General features: G+C 34.9%; 1 protein-coding gene across 1 annotated transcript; it reads right to left on the bottom strand.

Moving 5' to 3' along the window:
- Positions 1–10,860: 10,860 nt before the first annotated feature.
- Positions 10,861–18,256, bottom strand: LOC112165422. The gene is made up of 6 exons (XM_040506066.1): positions 18,168–18,256; positions 15,146–15,229; positions 14,441–14,651; positions 12,773–14,386; positions 12,251–12,625; positions 10,861–11,418 (listed from the first exon to the last, which is right to left on the bottom strand). The coding sequence occupies exons 1-6, from the start codon at positions 18,254–18,256 to the stop codon at positions 10,861–10,863; spliced, it is 2,931 nt and encodes a 976-aa protein (XP_040362000.1).
- Positions 18,257–19,619: the final 1,363 nt, after the last annotated feature.

Below are 19,619 nucleotides of genomic sequence, written 5' to 3'. Positions count from 1 at the left end.
CTATATATAGTCCCCTTAATAAATCTTGGACGGTCCAGATTAAGCGGTGGGTAAATGAATGGATCAGATTGAACCAGATAATTCCATTTCCCTTAAATAATTATTTATAATCTCAAAACTTCCAAAATTCGTATAAATTAGCTCGGGTATCCGGAAAATTCCCCGAAAATTCCCACGAACTCGTTGTCTTGTGTCTTTTATTATCAAACCTAGCTTTAAATCAATAATTTCTCCTTGTGAAAAGTTCTGAAAAATATTTCTGAGCACCCATAATAATTTTCGAGATCGTAAATAAATAATTATAGAACTATCTCGATTAAGCTCGATAAATTTTTCCGGGGCTCACATGTCTACATGTATGGTCTCGAAATGTGAAGGATGTGTTGTGCTCTTTTTCCCCTTTGACCGAGGTTATTTTTGTCCCACTGAGTTTTTGTTGCTTAGCAAGGTTTTTAATGAGGCAACTAGAGGAGCACCACGTTTGGGTGACACAAGAGGGAGCGTTCAAATAAATCTAGAATATATGTTTGGCCCAAACTCTAGGTTACTTGACCTAGTTGTAATAGGGTTTTGAATTAGAGATATTCTCGGAGATAGTCATAGATATCCTATTAATTGTACGATTATCTTACCTTGTACAACTCTGATTCTATGTCTTGTAATCCTCTATATAAGGAGGCCTCTATTATCAATGAAAGTAAGACTCAATTCTCTCCCAATTCAGTTTTCCTTAAACAATATATACTTTATTTACAAAAATTACATGGAAGGGGGTTTTTGGATTTTAATTTCTAAATTAACAACTAATTATATACAAGTGACACACCAAATCAAATTATAAACCAAATAGATAAAGATGAATGGAAGATGTAAAGATGAAATTAACTACTCATTAACACGTTAACAAGGGTGATAATCATTATTTTCGAATCAAACATATCATAGCAAGGAATCGATCAAGAATAGAGATGAACACATACAAAGTCCTTTTTACTTCCTTTACTTAAATTAACTAGAAGAATGCACCATAATTAACCCTATTAAGCATGCAATTACTAGTGGTAGCTAATCACTAATAAAAACATAATCAACGCATTAAGCACACACGGAAGTTTCATCAATTCAATCAATGACAATAAGTTAGAACGCTAATCTTATCATGCAAAACTCATTGTTGATTTACCTAAGGAATTATAGGTTTTCCACTTCAATTATTAAGACCTAAAATGCTAGCAATCTTAATATGCATTCAATTACATGCTCATCAATCAAAGTATGCATCCTAAGATTAATAGACAGGTAAACAATGGGTTATTCGCACAAAAGCAACAATCATGTTATGATATAATGAAATCGCAAATTTTTAGATTATCTAAACCCTAAAACATTAACATGCTTCATGGTATTTGGAAATTAAACATCAAAACATGCTTTCAATCTCACAAGTAATTGAACTAACCAAATTATCATAACAAAAATCTGTTTTGAATTACAAGTATTGAAAACTGAAAAAAAAAAAAAAAAAAAAAAAAAAAAAGGAGTTCATGGTTACACTTTTAAATCTTCAAGAACGCAAGAAGCTTCAAAAGGTGGTGGAGGTGGACGGCAAGGATGCTTGGAATGGAGGATAATTATGGCTATGGGAGAGGATAATGCTCACGGCTTTAATGCTTGAACTTTGGAAGAATGTCAAAACTTGAGAGAAGAAAGGGGAAGCAAATTGTAATTTTGATTTAGGATTTTGTGGTGGTCAAAAATGTCTCACAAAGCCTCCTATTTATAGTGCACGGCTAGCCAAGATATCAAAGTTGGCTTCTACTTCAATGACATCATCCAACCAATCAAGATATTGCGTGAGAAGCAGAGAACAATCTTGATTCTTCATCAATATCCTCTTAGTCAAAATTATTTTGTATCTTCCCTTAATTTGATCTTCATTTAACTCATATGCAATCAGGAAATGTAAATTGATAATTACTCTTCTTTATTTTCTTTTTCATAATTCACACGAAGTAGATATTCTTCCAAACTCTCCCAATTTGATATTGACAAAATCTTCTTTAATATTCCTTGTATATCTCATGACAAAAAGCAATACTTATGGGATTAGGACTCCTCCAAGGTGTCATGCATGATCATTCTAGAGACTCACATGCAAGTCACATGCTTCAATCTTTGGGTCAGGCTTATCAATTTGGACGTTTCAAAGCCCATCTTCTATTGTGACGCCAACTTGTAATCTTTTAGAACATTCTTGCACAATCTTGAGTTATCTTAAAGCCACAACATCTCTTAACCTTCCCAGGTATCCTAATATCATCAGGACGTCTAATGCAAACAGGTTTCCTAGTCCAATTAGGACTCTTCATTTTCGATATATTTTGGAATCTTCCTGAGCTCTCCTTCTGCAACAGAGACTCCTAGTCATGTTATGTTTCATTTTCCTGGTAGGAATGGGTTTCCTTGTTTAACTGAGATTCTGTTATTTCTCATTTCTGATCATCATTTCCAGGAGCTCACTCTTAGTTGACTAAGGATTCCTACTTGAACTGGGATTCCTTCTCCTAGTAGGATTGGAAAAACTTTATTTCTCCATTTCTGCACCATTTACTCCTTGCCTTCCATTTAAGGACTCAAAAGTACCTAAAAACATAAAACTAAGTTAGAAATGATAATGTTAAAGAAATAATTAAGTAAAATGTAGAGAGAATAACGTTAAAAACTTAGTAAATATTGCTTTTAAATTCCCCCACACTTACTTTTGCTAGACCTTTAGCAAATCAAAACAAAGAAAACAACAACTAAGACTCATGAAAACACTAAGACTCAAAACAAAAATTCAATTAAGTATAGAAAACCTAAAACGAAAACACAAAGACAAAAGACAACAACCAACAAAATTAACTAAGTACAAAACTCAAAAACAATTACAAAGGTTAATGACTCTAATGCCTTCAACATTTTGTCTCAGAAATTTGATACTTACATGTCACCAAGAATAACACTCAACAAGACTTTATCACATATTTTTCGAGAGTTAAATAAAAGATATACACAACACATAAACATGTAGAACTTGGGACAAATAATGGAGAGTGGTTGGAGCTTAGCATACATGTACAAGTATTGATTCACCTCACAAAGGATATACATTCTTTCTTCTCTCAGAATTCAAGGTTAATGCTTAAAAAGTTTTTTATTCACTCAAGTATATGTGAAAGATGATATATATATTAAATGAAAAGCTCACATATAAGAAACGAAAAGAGCGCGCGCGCACACACACACACACACACACACACACACACACACACACACACACACACACATATATATATATATATATATATATATATATATTCGAAAGATCTCATGAAGAATATCAATCACATGCACAAATGAACTCAAGCCATAAGTTCACAATTATAAATCATTTTAAGGATAAAAAAAGGTCTTATATAAGGGTTGTAATGGGTCTAACGCTTAAGGTTAACAGAAACAAAGGGGTAAGGAAATCACAAAGGTTTCCTAAAAACAAAGTAGAGCTCTTAAAACAACTTCATGAAGTCCACCAAGGCATACAAATGTCAAGGCCCATAGAGGTTATATAAAAGGCCTTATTTCATCTTGTTCGGCCTCTGCTTCATTCTAGGCTTTAAATCCACAATGTAAAAATACAAAAGTCCACAAAAACTTAAACAATTTCAACCAATTAAAAGTTGTATACATATATTTTTTCTTTTCCTTTTCAACAATTTTTTTTCTTTTTATTATTTTTTATTTTTTCACGGCATATATTAAAAATAATTTTCATGGACAATTATACCCCCATACTTGAACTTTCACCTCTTCTAAATCTTCAATCTTCATGCCTTCTTTCTTTGCAAAGCTTCAAAATTAGGGCTAGTTTGAGATTGTTATGACTTTTTAAAAAAACTGTTGCTGCTGTGTTGTGAGAATAATAAGTTGTGCATTAAAACAGTTTCGTGTTTGGTAAATAATATTTTTAAAAGTGCTGTCAGTACATAAAACAACTGCAGAGTGTGTTTTGATCCACATAATCTTCTAAAAGCAACCTTTAGGTTGCGTCTAAAATCTGCTGCCAGTGACATATAACTTTCAATTAAAGCTACTTTTTATTTATGTACCAAACACAATAAACTCTAAAATTTTGAACAAAAGTTTATTTTTTTAAAAGCGAAGCAATCTCAAACGGGGCCTTAGCTCCATTAAGTCTTTAAAACAAAGAGTAATGATGTAACTATATTAAGGTTAAGTGGTTAAGGAAATTTAAGATGATGAAAGAAAAAGCTAAATAATGTTGACTCAAAGGGGTTAATCTAGGGTAGTGCACACAAAATAGGATATAGACTTATTTGGCAATGGTGGTAAAATCCTAAAATGCCTTTATCCTTTCCAAAATTAAGGATATATATCGATAAAAGTTTTGACAAGCATAAGAGTGAATTCTAGCACTAGTCCATTAAAGAGCTATGACATGTAATCAATCAAATGAAAGATAACAAGATCAACTAAGCATCGCCAAGAAATTCAAGAATATACATATAGTATATATAACGTTAACACTCAGAAAAGAAAAAAAAAAAAAGGTACATGGGCTCAAATTCTCACATGGATGAATTTGAATCAAAACTCATTTTAGCATAATCAGAATCTGTACCATGTTATCCACTACACAATTATATATCACATATAAGTCATATTTAACAAAGAGAAATAAATTTCCATCTTAATTTTTTGATCATCTTTTAGCCATGATTTTAGAGATATAAGCTCATTCTAGATAGTTGAAAGGCGACTTAAGACTTAAAAACCAAAAACAATACAAAAATAAAACAAAAGTGACTCAAAAAGACACAAAAACGGTTTTGGACTTGGGCTTTTTCTCTTCTTCCTTTGGTAACTCCTTTGAGACATGACCAGGTGAAGAGAGGAACGATTTTGACGGAGACTAGGGCCCAATTAAAAGCACTTCTTGTATCCAAACCAGACCTAAGACATCACATCCTACTCAGATGGATCTAGTTTGAAGAAGATACTAACCCAAAACAATTTTGACTCAAACAAACAAAAACAAAAAAACAAAAGTTAATGCAATTTTTTTTTTCCAACAATTTTTTGTATTTTTTTCCTTTTTCAATTTTTTTTTGTATTTTTATTTTTAACCACAAAAACTAACAACCTAAAAACGAAGTATAACGTTAAACCCTTTCCCCCGCATTTAAATCATACACTGTCCTCTATGTAATACAATTCATAGCATGCAAAGCATAATAAAAGCAAATAGGGATAAGTTAGCGCAAAACCAAAAATTAATAATTGATTAAAATCAAACACTAAAAATAATTGTCCAAACTTAGAAACCAATAAAAGTAAAGAAGGTCAAGAAAGCGTTGATGATCTCCTCCACAGTTCCTTTCTGATCTGGGTTGTCTCCCATGCAACGCTTATTGTTTAACGTCTTTCAGCCTAGACGCAGCTCCTTTGCTCCTCAGTTGTTGGCACCTTCAAAGCCTCCCTTTGGATTTGGAATGGTGTTGTTTGGAAGCTTAACTTGTTCATGGAACTTGGTCATAAAGTACACTACTTGTCCCATTTACTTCTTGAGATCCGCTATGTCCTTTACATGGTTTTGTTGCCCTTGAATCAAGGCCTGTGTTGAAGAGTTTAGCATCTCAATAATCTTTTCATAGTTAGGGGATGTAACTTGGTTTTAAGGAGGGGCATGAGGTCTTAGAAAGAATACTCCCTGGGGTCCTTTGTTGTCTGTGTTTTGATTGACGTTTTAGATATTATCATTATCCCACCACCTAAAGTTAGGGTGATCCCTCCATCCTGGATTGTAGGTGTTGGAGAATGGGTCATTCTGGATGTGGTTGCCCTTGTCCTTGACCTTGGAAGTCTAAATAGTATCATGCTTTCCCATCCACCATTGTCTATCAATTGGGGGCATTGATCAATCATGTGCCCTTAAGTAGAGCACACCCCACAAGCTTGAGCTACTCCTTGAAACTTTGGCATTAAAACCTGAGACAAAAGAGAAGTAATTTTGTCCAAACGAGCATTCATATAAGAGTTTAGGGTTACCTCCTTCACTGGGCAAGATGTGGTCCTAATGCCTTTATATTGTTGAGCATTGGTAGCCCTATTAGCAATCAACACCTTCCCTTGAGCTGGAATCTTGTCTACAAAAGTGCCTCCACTTGCAACATTTAACATTTGGCGCTCAAGAGGGAGTAAACCCTCATAAAGTATTGCAAGAGGCTTTCATCCTTGAACTTGTGCTGGAGACACTGAGCCAATAAGGACTTGAACCTTCATAGTACGCAAGGTATAACTCATCTTCAGCTTGTTGAATCCTAGTGATCTTCTTCCTCATAGTGATAACTATTAAAGCAAGGAAGAATTTCTTAAGAAATGCCTTCATCATGACATCCCATGAGGTGACACTTCCATCTGGAAGTTCATGCAATCAATCTTTGGCTCTTTCAACTAGAGAGAAGGAGAATGTCTTCAGCTTGAAAATGCTCTCAATTTCAAATGAGAAGGTCTTATGTATTCAATTTCTGGAGGGTTCTTTAAACATTCGAGCCGTGCTTCAATCTCTTCTGCAGTAGGGATCTTAGAAGGCTCAAACATTGATAGATATCCTGAAGAAATCAAAAATTAAACTAAGTTAGTAAACTATACAATAAACAAAATATAAATTAATATTTATACAAGTATAGAGTAAAAAGTATGTCACACAAGAAACACAAGTCTATTTGTATAAGTATCAAAGTATATGGCGCCATGTATAAGTGTACAATGAAAACTTTTACAAGTTTAGTGTATGTATAAAATGTATTTTTACAAATTAGGTGTAAACGTGAAATCAAGCAACTTATAAGAATTCAAATTCAACCACAAGTCTTCTATCAAGGTTTAAAACACGGCCTAAGGGTTCTAGTTTTAACATCATGCTCCTTTCTCAATCTTTTGGTAACTCTTTTCACATATGGCCATGTAGTAGAGGAATGATTTTGGCGGGGCTCAAGTCCCACTTGAATGCACTTCTCATATCCAATCAGCCTAGACATGATGTGCTACTTAGGTGCGGCTACTTGAGAGAAAAAGGAGAGGGAAGCCAATGTTATTAAGAGAATCCTTCACCGATTCTGTTATGATTTTGAACTCATAATTCAACTCAAACTCCCACAAATAAGAATTAAACACAAATTACAAAAAAAAAAATTATTTTACAAGTATATTAAATTCCAACGCCATTTACAAGAAATAAAAAATAATAATTTAATCCCCAGAACGGCGCCAAAAATTGACTCCACAGTTATTACCACTACAAAAAAAAATTGCAATAGCCACGGCGCCCTGCCGTAGCAAAAAGCTGTTTTGCCGTGGCAAAAAAGCATTTGCGACGGCTCTGCGACGGCAAAGCTTCTGACGCCGTTGGTGGCGTCGCCAATATCTTTAGCCATGGCAAAATGCCGTCGCAGACCACTTTTGCGACGGCTAAGATCTTTGCGACACTTACTCTGCGACGGTTTCATGCTACCCCTAATGCCGTCGCCATTACAAAATATACTACGGCAAATTTCCGTCGCAGCATAATTAATATTAAGATAATTATATTACTTCCCGCCAAAATTTGTTTCCTACCAAATTTGTTTCCCGCCAAATTTGTTTCCCGCCAATTTTTTTTTTGCTGCCAAACTAATTTGCTTCCCGCCAATTTTTCAATAGCAAATTTTGCTACGGTCTCGTTGCCGTAGCTTCGGTGTGGTGTTATATAGAAATATATTCTTGGCTACGGCAATTCACCGATGCTAGTAGCCAACCAATATTTTTTTTTTTTAACAAAACCTGTATTTTTGCAATATCCAAAAATGGGATAAAAATATCAATACACAACACATATATTGTTCATTAACTCATCTATTTCATTGCAATGTAATTAAGTTGTTGCACTATCAGTATAGGTAATTAAAAGAAGTACAAATTAAGTTATGCCCAAAACCAAGTTCCTAATGAAGACAACCAAGAGTAACACTTAACAAAAATATGCAATAACATATTGAAACTTAGCCCATTGCTCTATCACTGCTTGAATTTGGATTCCCTTCTTCTCCTACAGACTCCCTCCGAATTTCATGGTCACTAGTTGCATCTGAAACCTAAGACATCAAAAAAAAAAAAAAAATTAGATATATCATGTATGGCTTTGCATATCACCCTTTTTCAATGTCACACCATAACCCAATTCCAATAACCAAACACGCAGATTCGCAGGTTGCATCATTTTTTATAATCATATTACAAAGAGAATGACAGTATGAGAGGAAATTTCAAATCAAGTGTCATCAAAGCTAGTGTTTCTTTTACAAGTTGATCTAGTATGTATATTCATCATTGATAAAATAACAGCAAAGGGGAAACAGATCAAATAATAGAACAATTGTAGGACTGAGGACACTTGAAACAATTGTAGGACTGAAGACATATATGATCATAATAAAACATTATCATCAACCTGCCTACTATACACATACATAACTAACAAAAGTGACATACTTAAACAAGGAAAAACATCCCACTAAAAAGACCTTTTAGAGACCTTTATACAAAACCAACATATGATCTATATAGGGAAGCATATTAAACTAAACAATTCTTGTCAAAGCTGAATAGATCTTGTCACCAACTATATATTTCTTGTCAAAACAAACTGAAATCTGAATATCTCCGCATTACTTCATATTTCTTGTCTTGCTATATTATCTCATCAATACCATCTAATAAATTGTGCACATCAAATAAGAGCTAAATATTCAAACAATTATTCTTGTGATGACAAACCTGTCCATTTTGATCTATGCCTCTCTTCTCTTTGTTCTCCAAAAAATCAATTCGAGCTTGTAGCATATTAAGCTGATCCTGAAACTTTTTTGCCACAGATTCAGTTACTTTCTGTATTATATCATCAGTGGTTTCAGAGGAATTTGGTGCATGTGGGTAGACAAATCTTCTAGGCACAGCAGATCCATAGGTGCGACAATATCCATGGCCATCCTCTCCAATCAATTCATGAAATATACGGTCTTTGACAGCCTGAAAGTTCCTTTGGTCCTCAAGTTCTAATAAAAGTCGTTTTTCATATTCTTCCTACATTCAAGTATAGAATTACCAGCTTGAAAAGAACATATAAATTAGAAACTGAAACATTATCATACAATATACTAAAAATAAAGCTTACAATGACTTCAACTACTTCTGGTTTTGACTGGTCTCATGCTTTTTTCCACACATTCATCTTATCAGTTTCTTCTCCATTTTGCTCCATCTATCAAATGCAAAATAATAGCAAACTGAATCTATAATATTCCAGTCCAAATTTACATATTTTCATATTTCAATACAAGAATCAAATTTATAGATGAAATGGAAAAAAGAAGAAACTCATCTCCTACCGAAGAAACACATAAATGTAGAATGCAGTGGAATACCTCAAATCGTAATTGAGCAAAGTGTTTTCGACCAGTAGTATGAACTGGTCCACGAAGCTCCCTATTGATAGAATTTCTTCTTGCTATCATCTGCAACATCAATGTCAAGGTTAAATGGTAGTGATTCTGGTATTCGATAATCTATTTATAAATATTGTGCCACTAATACCTTAGCTTCCTCACTACTCCAATAGGCAACTAGCTCACTCCATTGCTCTGTCACAATATTGGCAGGAACTTTTGAAAGAATATCTGGATCTTCTTTGTTTTTCTCAAAGAAGTTGAGTTTCGTTTTGCTTTTATGATCCTTCCACAGACTATTGCAACATCTCAAACATACAGTTTTATATCCTTCTGGAACATTCAGCAAATTATCCTACGAAACATTGATAGGTTAGGATTAGTCTATACTTGAAACTAGTACTTATGCTTCATAATTTTAAAACAAATCAAAACCAAAAACTAATTGCAAATACATGGAGTCAAGTTTTTTTTTTCTTTCATTCAAGTGTTTACCAACAAATATAAATGACATATGTACCTTAACTTCTTTCCATATTCCATCTTTCACTTCAGCTCCAACAGACTTCCAATCAATTATTGTAAGGGGAATTCTTTGCCCATCCCTTACAATTTGTCCTAACTGCGACTTTAATTGGGCAGCCCTATCTCCCACAGGTTGGAAGGTAGAATCAAACTTGATTTCGACTTTAACTCCAGTATTCCATTCTGAGATACCCTTATTTTGACCTCTGGAACTTTCAGCAGTAGCTTGTACTTCCATCTCTAACCAAGTTTTAAAAATATCAAATTGTAACTTTAAAACAAAAAAGATACTACATTACAAATATATTAGATATTGATGTACCTGCTGGTGGAGATGGTAGTGCAGGGGGTGGCGGTGGTGGAGGAGGTGGAGGAGGAGGTGGAGGGGAAGGAGATGGTGGTGGCAATCTTGAAGACGGTGACGGCTGTTGTGATGAGGAAATGCTGTTGCTTGAAGATTGAGAGCTGCTGGAACTCAAATATTCAGACATGGTGCGCGATCGACCAATCTTCCTTTTCTTCATGGTTAACTGAAAAAGGACATTTACAATTATATGAGAACATAATGTTTCGAATCGAAATAACCAACAAGTTTTATATGATAGAAATACCACAGTTTATTATAAATTGAAATGACAGAATCACATTCCATTGTCCAAAAAAACCGTAATTAATATCATATATTCCATACACGAAGACCAAGTTCCAGCAAACAAAAAAGACCTATGCACACAAAAATCTGCACCTATAAGTGCCATCTTAACCTACATCTACTATATTACAAGTTACGGTCTCAATCATCCATTTCAACATCCATTGACTCGCTTGAAATACTAGCTTCTTCAGTATTGTTAGTTTGCACAAGGGATAAGTCTCTTGAAGGCATGTCAACAACATTCAGCCATTCTTGCCCTGAAGGATCTAGAGCATACCAAACTTGATGAGCTTGAGATGCCAATATGAAGGGTTCATCCCCTATGCAATCATTTTTGTACAACAAACGCTTGAAGTTAACTAAAGGAAAGTTAAAATGGTCTAACTTTATACCTGTAGCAGGATTAACCCAATCACACTTAAACAAAACATATTTGATATCAATACGATAAGAGATTTTGATAATATCTGTCAATCTCCCATAGTATGGTGAGGAGTCAATAGAAAGATTCTTGTCTGCTTGTAAAGTTACACCACTATTCTGTGTTGAGCGATGATTATCAAGACTTTTCACTTGAAAGAAAAACTCATTCGCATTGTAAGAAGTCAATCTCTTTGCTGATGGACTAGGAGAATTAGACATAGCAATAACTTCTTCTGATAACAATACAGAACTTGTTCTTTGCAAATTGATAACCTGATTTAGGTAAACAATAGTTAAAAACTGCACACTATAAGACACCGAAAGATGAACTAAATATATCTAATTATAGCTAGCAACATACATGCTCCTTAAACTAGTTTGCAAATTCCCGAAAATGAACTCTCTGAACATAGTGTTCATTTGCAGCAGGAAATTGTCGTCGAATAGTAATAAGATGTTCACTGCAAAGTAGTAAGAACATCATTACTTTTCTGCCCAGAAACTCAGAAACTATCCACTAAGTAACTGACCATGTAACTGACCAAGTAACTGACCATGTAACTGACCATGTAAATGGTCAAGTAACTGACCATGTAACTGACCAAGTAATTGAGTAACTGACCATGTAACTGTAACTGGTCAAGTAACTGACCATGTAACTGACCATGTAACTGTAACTGGTCAAGTAACTGACCATGTAACTGGTCAAGTAATTGACCATGTAACTGACCAAGTAACTGAGTAACTGACCATGTAACTGTAACTGGTCAAGTAACTGACCATATAACTGACCATGTCACTGACCATGTAACTGACCAAGTAACTGTAACTGGTCAAGTAATTGACCATGTAACTGACCATGTAACTGTAACTAGTCAAGTAACTGACCATGTAACTGACCAAGTAACTGAGTAACTGACCATGTAACTGACCAAGTAACTGTAAGTGGTCAAGTAACTAACCAAGTAACTGACCATGTGATTATATGCAGATTATAAAAAAACAAAACAATAAGCAACATGACATACTTGAGAAATGGTGTGACTGCCTCTGTATGGAATAAGATCCATCGATGAGCTTGTGTCCGAGTAATTTCCTCAAGTACAAAGTCTTTTCCCTTGTTTATATCGTCATCATTTTTTTTCCTTGCTGGTCTATTAAACTTGCTTTCCACATCATTGAGATACTGAGTACAGAAGTTCATGCACTCTTCCATCAAATAACCTTTAGCCATTGATGCTTCAGGACAAGCCCGATTCCGCACATATTCCTTCAAGGTCAGTAGATACCTCTCAATAGGATACATCCACCGAAAAATTACAGCACCAGCAATTAATGCTTCATCAGCTAAATGAATTGGTAAATGCTCCATTATATCAAAGAATGATGGCGGAAATATCTTCTTAAGTTCACAAAGTGTCAGCACTATACGAGCACGAGCCTTTTCTATATCTGCTGCACAATTATCCATTGAGCATAACTGTTTAAAAAAACTACCCAGATCAATCAATGCCTGAACCACATTCTCTAGTAAAGAACTTCATATAAATAAAGGAATAAGTTGCTGCAATAGAATATGGTTATCGTGGCTCTTAAGACCTCCAATACTACGATCATGTAAACGTACACGACGTGCAATATTGGAAGTAGCTCCATCTGGCATTCGTGATCCTGATAAGGCTGAAAAGAACATGTCTTTCCCCTTATTGTTCATCTCAAACTCAGCTGGATCAGCATACTCTGTACCGGACTCTCTCCTCTTTAGATGATACTGCTCCCTAATTCCCATAAGTTCCAGATCACGACGAGAATTCAAGTTGTCCTTAGACTTTCCAGCAACTCCTAATATTGAGAAAAGAACATTATCACAAATGTTCTTTTCTATATGCATCACGTCAAGGTTGTGACGTATCAGGTTGTCTTTCCAATATGGAAGCTCATAAAATATACTTTTCTTCTTCCAATTGTGCTTCTTTTTCATCAAAGGATCATTATCAGGTTTTTGCACCCCAAGCACCTTCCTTCGCTCTAGATCTTCCCGCTTGTACTCTGTAAGAACACCATTTGATTCCAATTGTGCAAGAAGATCAGCACCAGATAAAGTTTTAGGCTTCCTTCTATATTCTGTATTGCCATTCAATGACCTTGAATTTGCTCGATACTTGTGATCATAGGGTAACCACCGCCGATGAGTCATGTATGAAGCTTTTTTACCAAACTTCAACCGCTGGTAACCACTTTCAGAGTTGCATGATGGGCAAGCAAATTCACCTTTTGTACTCCACCCCGACAAGTTGGCATAGGCAGGAAAGTCATTAATCGTCCACAACAATGCAGCATGCATTTTAAACATTTCATTGTTGAATGCATCAAATGTTTCTACACCATCTTCATACAGTTCCTTCAATTCTTCAATAAGTGGCTGCATGTAGACATCAATTTTATCACCGGGTGCCTTAGGACCATCAATAAGAACAGATAGAAATATAAAGGGTTGCTTCATGCACATCATAGGTGGTAAATTGTAGGGAACCAATATGATAGGCCAGGTACTATGAACTATATTCATAAACCTAAATGGGTTGAATCCATCAGATGCTAACCCAAGCCTTACATTGCGAATGTCTCCTGAAAAATTTGTGTGTTTTTGGTCAAAATCTTTCCATGCAAGAGAGTCTGCAGGATGCCTAAACACACCATCATCGGTTCTTTCCTCTCCATGCCATCTCATAAGCTTTGCTGTTTTTGAAGACATAAACAACCTTTGTAACCTTGGTTTTAAAGGAAAATATCTTGCTTGTTTTGCTGCTTTTCGTTTCCCAAGTGCTGCAACATCATTTGAACTACCATTGTTATCTTTCCATCGAGATGTCTTGCATATTCTGCATTCATCCAAATTTATGTCTTCATTTCTAAACAACATACAACTGTTAGGACATGCATCTACTGTTTCATAAGTGAATCCGAGATCTTCTGTTAACTTCTGCGCTTCATAATATGACTTGGGAAGTTGCACACCTTCAGGCATAGATTCTTTTGCTATCTCAAGTAAAGTTTTGAAGGATTTATCTGTCCATCCATGGAGCACCTTCGCTTGCAAAAGACGAACTGTATATGACAAAGCTGTGTGTCTCTTAGAACCCGGATACAATGGAAGGTTTGCATCCTCAAGAAGCTTCAAGAACTTCTTGGTAGGTTCGTTTGCCCCTACATTAGGATTAGTTGAGTTTTCTTCACTAGTCTAATCATGTGTTCCTACATTAGGAGCTCCTAAAGCTTCTTGGACAAGTCTGACCATATCATCCTCCATATAAGAATCTAACCCAATACCATTTTGATTTCCATCCACTGGATGAACATAATGAATAGGCTCACCATGTTTATCCCATTTCCTATACTTCTTAAAGAAACCATAATCACGAAGATGCTGGCGCACAACTAATCTTACATAGAGATAACGATTTTCGCACTTTCTACAAGGACAATAAATCCTTGAACCCAGATCCCTATTGATGTATGCAAAAGTCAAAAATTGATCTATTGCATCATAATATGCTAGAGAATGCCTATCTACTAAATCTATCCATGATTTGTCCATATTTCTCCTTAAGCAATCAGATTGAACATCTACGTCAAATAGCCAAGAAAAATACAGTTTATTAAATTATAACCATGACTACTAACCAAACAAAGGACTTCAAACAATTAACCAAAGTGAAGAAACATTGCCTACAACTGAGCTGCCATCAAAATACAACACAAAAACTATAAATTTCCAACATCAAAAGTATAAAATTACTATAAGCTAGTTCAGTCCCTAAAAGAAGGTAATTAATTAAGCAAAGAACATATACTCCAGTTGCAATAAACAGATAAGCTTTGTTCAAAAATACATTAAACAAAAATATATATAAAAGCAGCAAACAAAAAAGATAAAGCAGATAGCTTCTGCATTTATACCCAACAATCTCATCCAAGACACAAAAAAGTTGAGGCTTACCTTGAATTTTCTATGACGAGTGGAAGATAGATGATAGAGAATAGAGGACAGAGCAGATTAGCCTCCAAGTGATACGCAAATAACCTGCAAAGCCAAACAATAAGATGCAAACAGGTTATGAAGTATCAAACTTTAGTGCTTCAGGCAAACAAAACCAATTAACTGAAAGGGAATGAAATTCAGAAAAATCAGTAAACATGCATGAACCAAACACAATACAAAACTCTTTGGTGCTTTGCTGAAGATTTCCACATTTGTGGAAGCTTCTAAGTTTTCTAACGACACTAAGAAAACTGGACAAATTAAACTGACCATGTCAAAGTAACAAGAACATCATTACTTTTATGCCCAGAAACTCAGAAACTATCCACTAAGTAACTAACCATGTAACTGACCATGTAACTGACCAAGTAACTGTAACTGGTCAAGTAACTGACCAAGTAACTGACCAACTGACCATGTAACTGACCAAGTAACTGACCATGTAACGGACCATGTAACGGACCAAGTAACTGTAACTGACCAAGTAACTGTAACTGGTCAAGTAACTGACCAAGTAACTGATCAAGTAGCTGTAGCTCACCCTAATCTTGAATACTTGCAAAAGAATACCAAAATTTCGACAATCAAATCAGAACACTAGCAATGAAATCATCAAACAAAATTTCGTCCCGTTTTGTCCCCAAAGGCATAAGCATCATTTTTTTTCCCCTTCCAAAATGATCCATAGGGAGAGTGCTAAGGCTGGAAGGACTATATTACATATCATATACTGCTATTCTACATAATATGACAATTAAAAATTGAAGACAAGTTGATAAAGAAATAGCACATATATTCGAGTTTCACATTACATTAGTTCTATCTCTTATAAACAAATAGCACATTATTAGCTAATCAAATTAAACACCAGCCAACAAAACCAAGTATATATCTGTTTTCATTCAAAGAACCCTACAAGCTATAAAAGGCCATTACTCATAATACATATAAATATCCAAGTATCAAAACCAACCACTGAATAGGACCACGGAAAACTAAAACATAATCACAAACACATGCATATACCATTTAGCTGAAAGCTTCAGCAACTAAATGAACCCATATAGTGATAAACAAAACCAGAGCTCTTAATTACTCAGGGCTTGAAAACCATTCAGGGCCAAATTCAAATGAAAAGATTTAGGGCTTGAAACCATCTAAACGAAAAGATTAAACAACCGAGATATCGCTATCTACCATGTGAAGGAATAGATCAGGCCCAGTGCTTTGAATTGTCCACAGAACAAATTGAAGTCAGCTCCATTCATATTGAGATTTCCAGTACCAAATCGACATACCCAAACACTCAATTGACATACCCAAACGCCAAAACCAACAAACATAACGGTTCTTCCACAAATAAGCAAAATTGAAAGTGATTTCAAATACACAAACAAATTTTCTATACTTGGTTCCTCTCAGACAACAAAAATCTCATCTCTTTCATTTGATAATTTGAACTAATCGAATTGAACCCACTGAAGGGAGAGAGAAGATACATACCCAAAGAGTGAGAGAGACGAAGGTGAGTACTGCGTATGAGGTTTTTGAGATTTAGATGAGTCTTTAGAGAAGAGTTTTTGGGTTGAGGGGAGGGGAAGATGGAGTATGAGGTTTCATTCTTCGGGAAGATTGAGTTTTTTGGGTTCACTTTGGCGCGCGGCTATTTTTCGTTTCCCCGCCCCTTGTGAAGCTAGGTCAACTTTGATTCTGATTTTAAGACCCAAATCGTATAAAAGAAAAATAAAAATAAAATAAAAAAAGCTACGACAACTACAGCGTAGCAAGGATTAGGATAAATTTAACTACGGCATTAAAGATGCCGTCGCAATTGTATCAGTTTTTATGCCACGGCGTTAATTAGCCATCGCAAACCAATTTTAATTTTGCGACGCCTTGTTTCCCGTAGCAAATCTATGACCAATGGCGACGGCATTTTTGCGCCGACGCTAACTGTGGTAGCCGTTGCAATTTTTTTTTGTAGTGTACATAATTTGAAACTCTATCAATGTAGTTAGAGCAAGTAGAGTATCGTTCTCAACCTAAGATTAGGGCTTCATTTATTCCTGCAAAACAAAAATGTTAGACAAGATAAAACAAATATATCTACATAATTTGAAAATTACATGGAAAAGGGTTTTTTTAGATTTTAATTTCTAAATTAACAATTATATACAAGTGACACACCAAATCAAATCATAAACCAAATAGATAAAGATGAATGGAAGATGTAAAGATGAAATTAGCTACTCATTAACACGTTAACAAGGGTGATAATCATTAATTATTTTCGAATCAAACATATCATAGCAAGGAATCGATCAAGAACAAAGATGATCATATACAGAATCCTTTTTGACTTCCCTTAAGTAAATTAACTAGATGAACGCACTATAAGTAACCCTATTAAGCATGCAATTACTAGTGATAGTGATTACACGCATTTATATGCATGTAATTGTATCTAAAATACTATAAATAAGCTAATCCTTGATCCAATTATAATGTAATTAATCTATTTTTATTTATTTTGTAGTAAATAAGTAGAGGTGCGGAAACGAGAGAAAACAAAGCAAAATTGGAGCAAATAGAGTTTCCGACAAAAAGAGGAAAATGTCAACTAATCATGGTCAATCCAAACAAAGAAGTGAAATCACTACCATATTGGTGCTTGCAAATATATCTTGACAGTTGAGATTGAGGTAGTAGAAAAAGATGAGAGAGAAAAGAAGAAAGAAAGAAAGAAAAAGAAAAAAAAGAAAAAAGAAAAAAAGAAAAAAGAATAGAAGATTGAAACCTGTTGCATGCACGCGGTGGTCTTAATTAAGCAACAATTGATCCATTGCTTAATTATCTTTGTTGACCAAGTTCAGACCATTTTTTTTGTTTCTCTCCTACGCCAATCACATGCTGCCACGCCACCTCACCTCATCTACTAGTTCTCTCACGAAGGCCAGCCAACCATGACCCCTATATATACCATCCATTCTCTTTGAGAATGGGAGAGAACGGGAGCGACGCATAGTAGCCTTGGGAAGGGTTGCTGCCCTTCCACTCCTCCTCTTTCATTTTTCTTATTTCTTTACCTTTCTTTTGGGAATACAAGAAGAACTCACTCAAGCTTTAAGGAGACATCATCAAGAGCACCACACCTCCATCTTGGGTAGTTGGGTGAAGAAACTGCTTGGTTCATACTAGCATATAGCTAGAAGTGACTAAGTCAACTCTCCCCTCTCTTCCTTATCATCTCTTTCATATTTTTCTAAACTTTTGATGATGTATCTATATATGAGTAGTGAGTAGTTTCTTTGGGAAACTAGAGTTTGAGCCCTAGCATGGATTTAATGTAATAAATATGTTTTAATTTAATGGTTTTCAATTTCGTGTTGGGCATATGTTCTATTCTATAATATTTGGCTTAGATGCATGCTTAGGAGCTTGATTAACTCTTGAATGTGTAGATGAGCATGTCTAGAACAAATTAGGGGACTTAATCACTTTTCTAATTTATGGCTAGGACACTTGTTTAGAACATGATTAGTTACAATATCAATTTCAACCGCCGTATTGGCTAGCTTGGGAGCCTTGATTCTGGAAGTACTCTTCTCCTTTTGGTGCAACTAGATTGTCCCAATTGAGTTTCTACGACCCTTGATCCGGAGTAGGAATACCCTTTAAGGAATCTATTGAAACATGAGCCTTGGAAAGCCTTGGGCACGGTTCTTGATGCCACTATAAATTGTTTGACCATTGTCGGAATATATTTGTGTATTGAATTTGGGTAGGAGGATACCCTAGTGACCTAATTTCAATTTCTTACTTTTATTTTCTTTATTTAATTTAGTTGTTCGCTAAAACTTTCATTTAAATTCTTGCAATTTAATTATTAGAAAATTACAATCACAATTTTGAATGACAATTTATACCTCATTGTAAATATCCATCACTAGCCTCTTAGTTTTGATTAGGCTTTGGTGAAAATTAAAGCCGAGCATTGCTAGGGCTTGGTGCCTTAGAATAGCATTTTTATTTATTTTCTTTTTCTTTTTCTTTTGTTTTGCTTAGTGACTTTAGTTCCGACTACCCAAGGATTGTGGGTTAGCCACTAATCCCCGTGGTACTATAATTTTGGGCTTAATACTTCCCTATTTTGATAATGATACTTACGCTTGCGTAAATGTGTATCAAGTCAGATATCTAATCACTAACAAAAACATAATCAATGCATTAAGCACATATGGAAGTTTGATCAATTCAAGCAAAGATAACAAGTTAGAACGCTAATCTTATCATGCAAAACTCATTGTTGATTTACCTAAAGAATTATAGGTTTTCCACTTCCATACCTAAAACGCTAGCAATCTTAATACGAACTCAATTACATGCTCATCAATCAAAGTATGCTTCCTAAGATTAATAAACAAGTACATGA

This window comes from Rosa chinensis, chromosome 1, assembly GCF_002994745.2.
Source record: "Rosa chinensis cultivar Old Blush chromosome 1, RchiOBHm-V2, whole genome shotgun sequence".
Classification (NCBI taxonomy): Eukaryota; Viridiplantae; Streptophyta; class Magnoliopsida; order Rosales; family Rosaceae; genus Rosa; species Rosa chinensis.
Note: the sequence above shows the minus strand (reverse complement) of the source record. Positions and strands in the feature narration are given on the sequence as shown.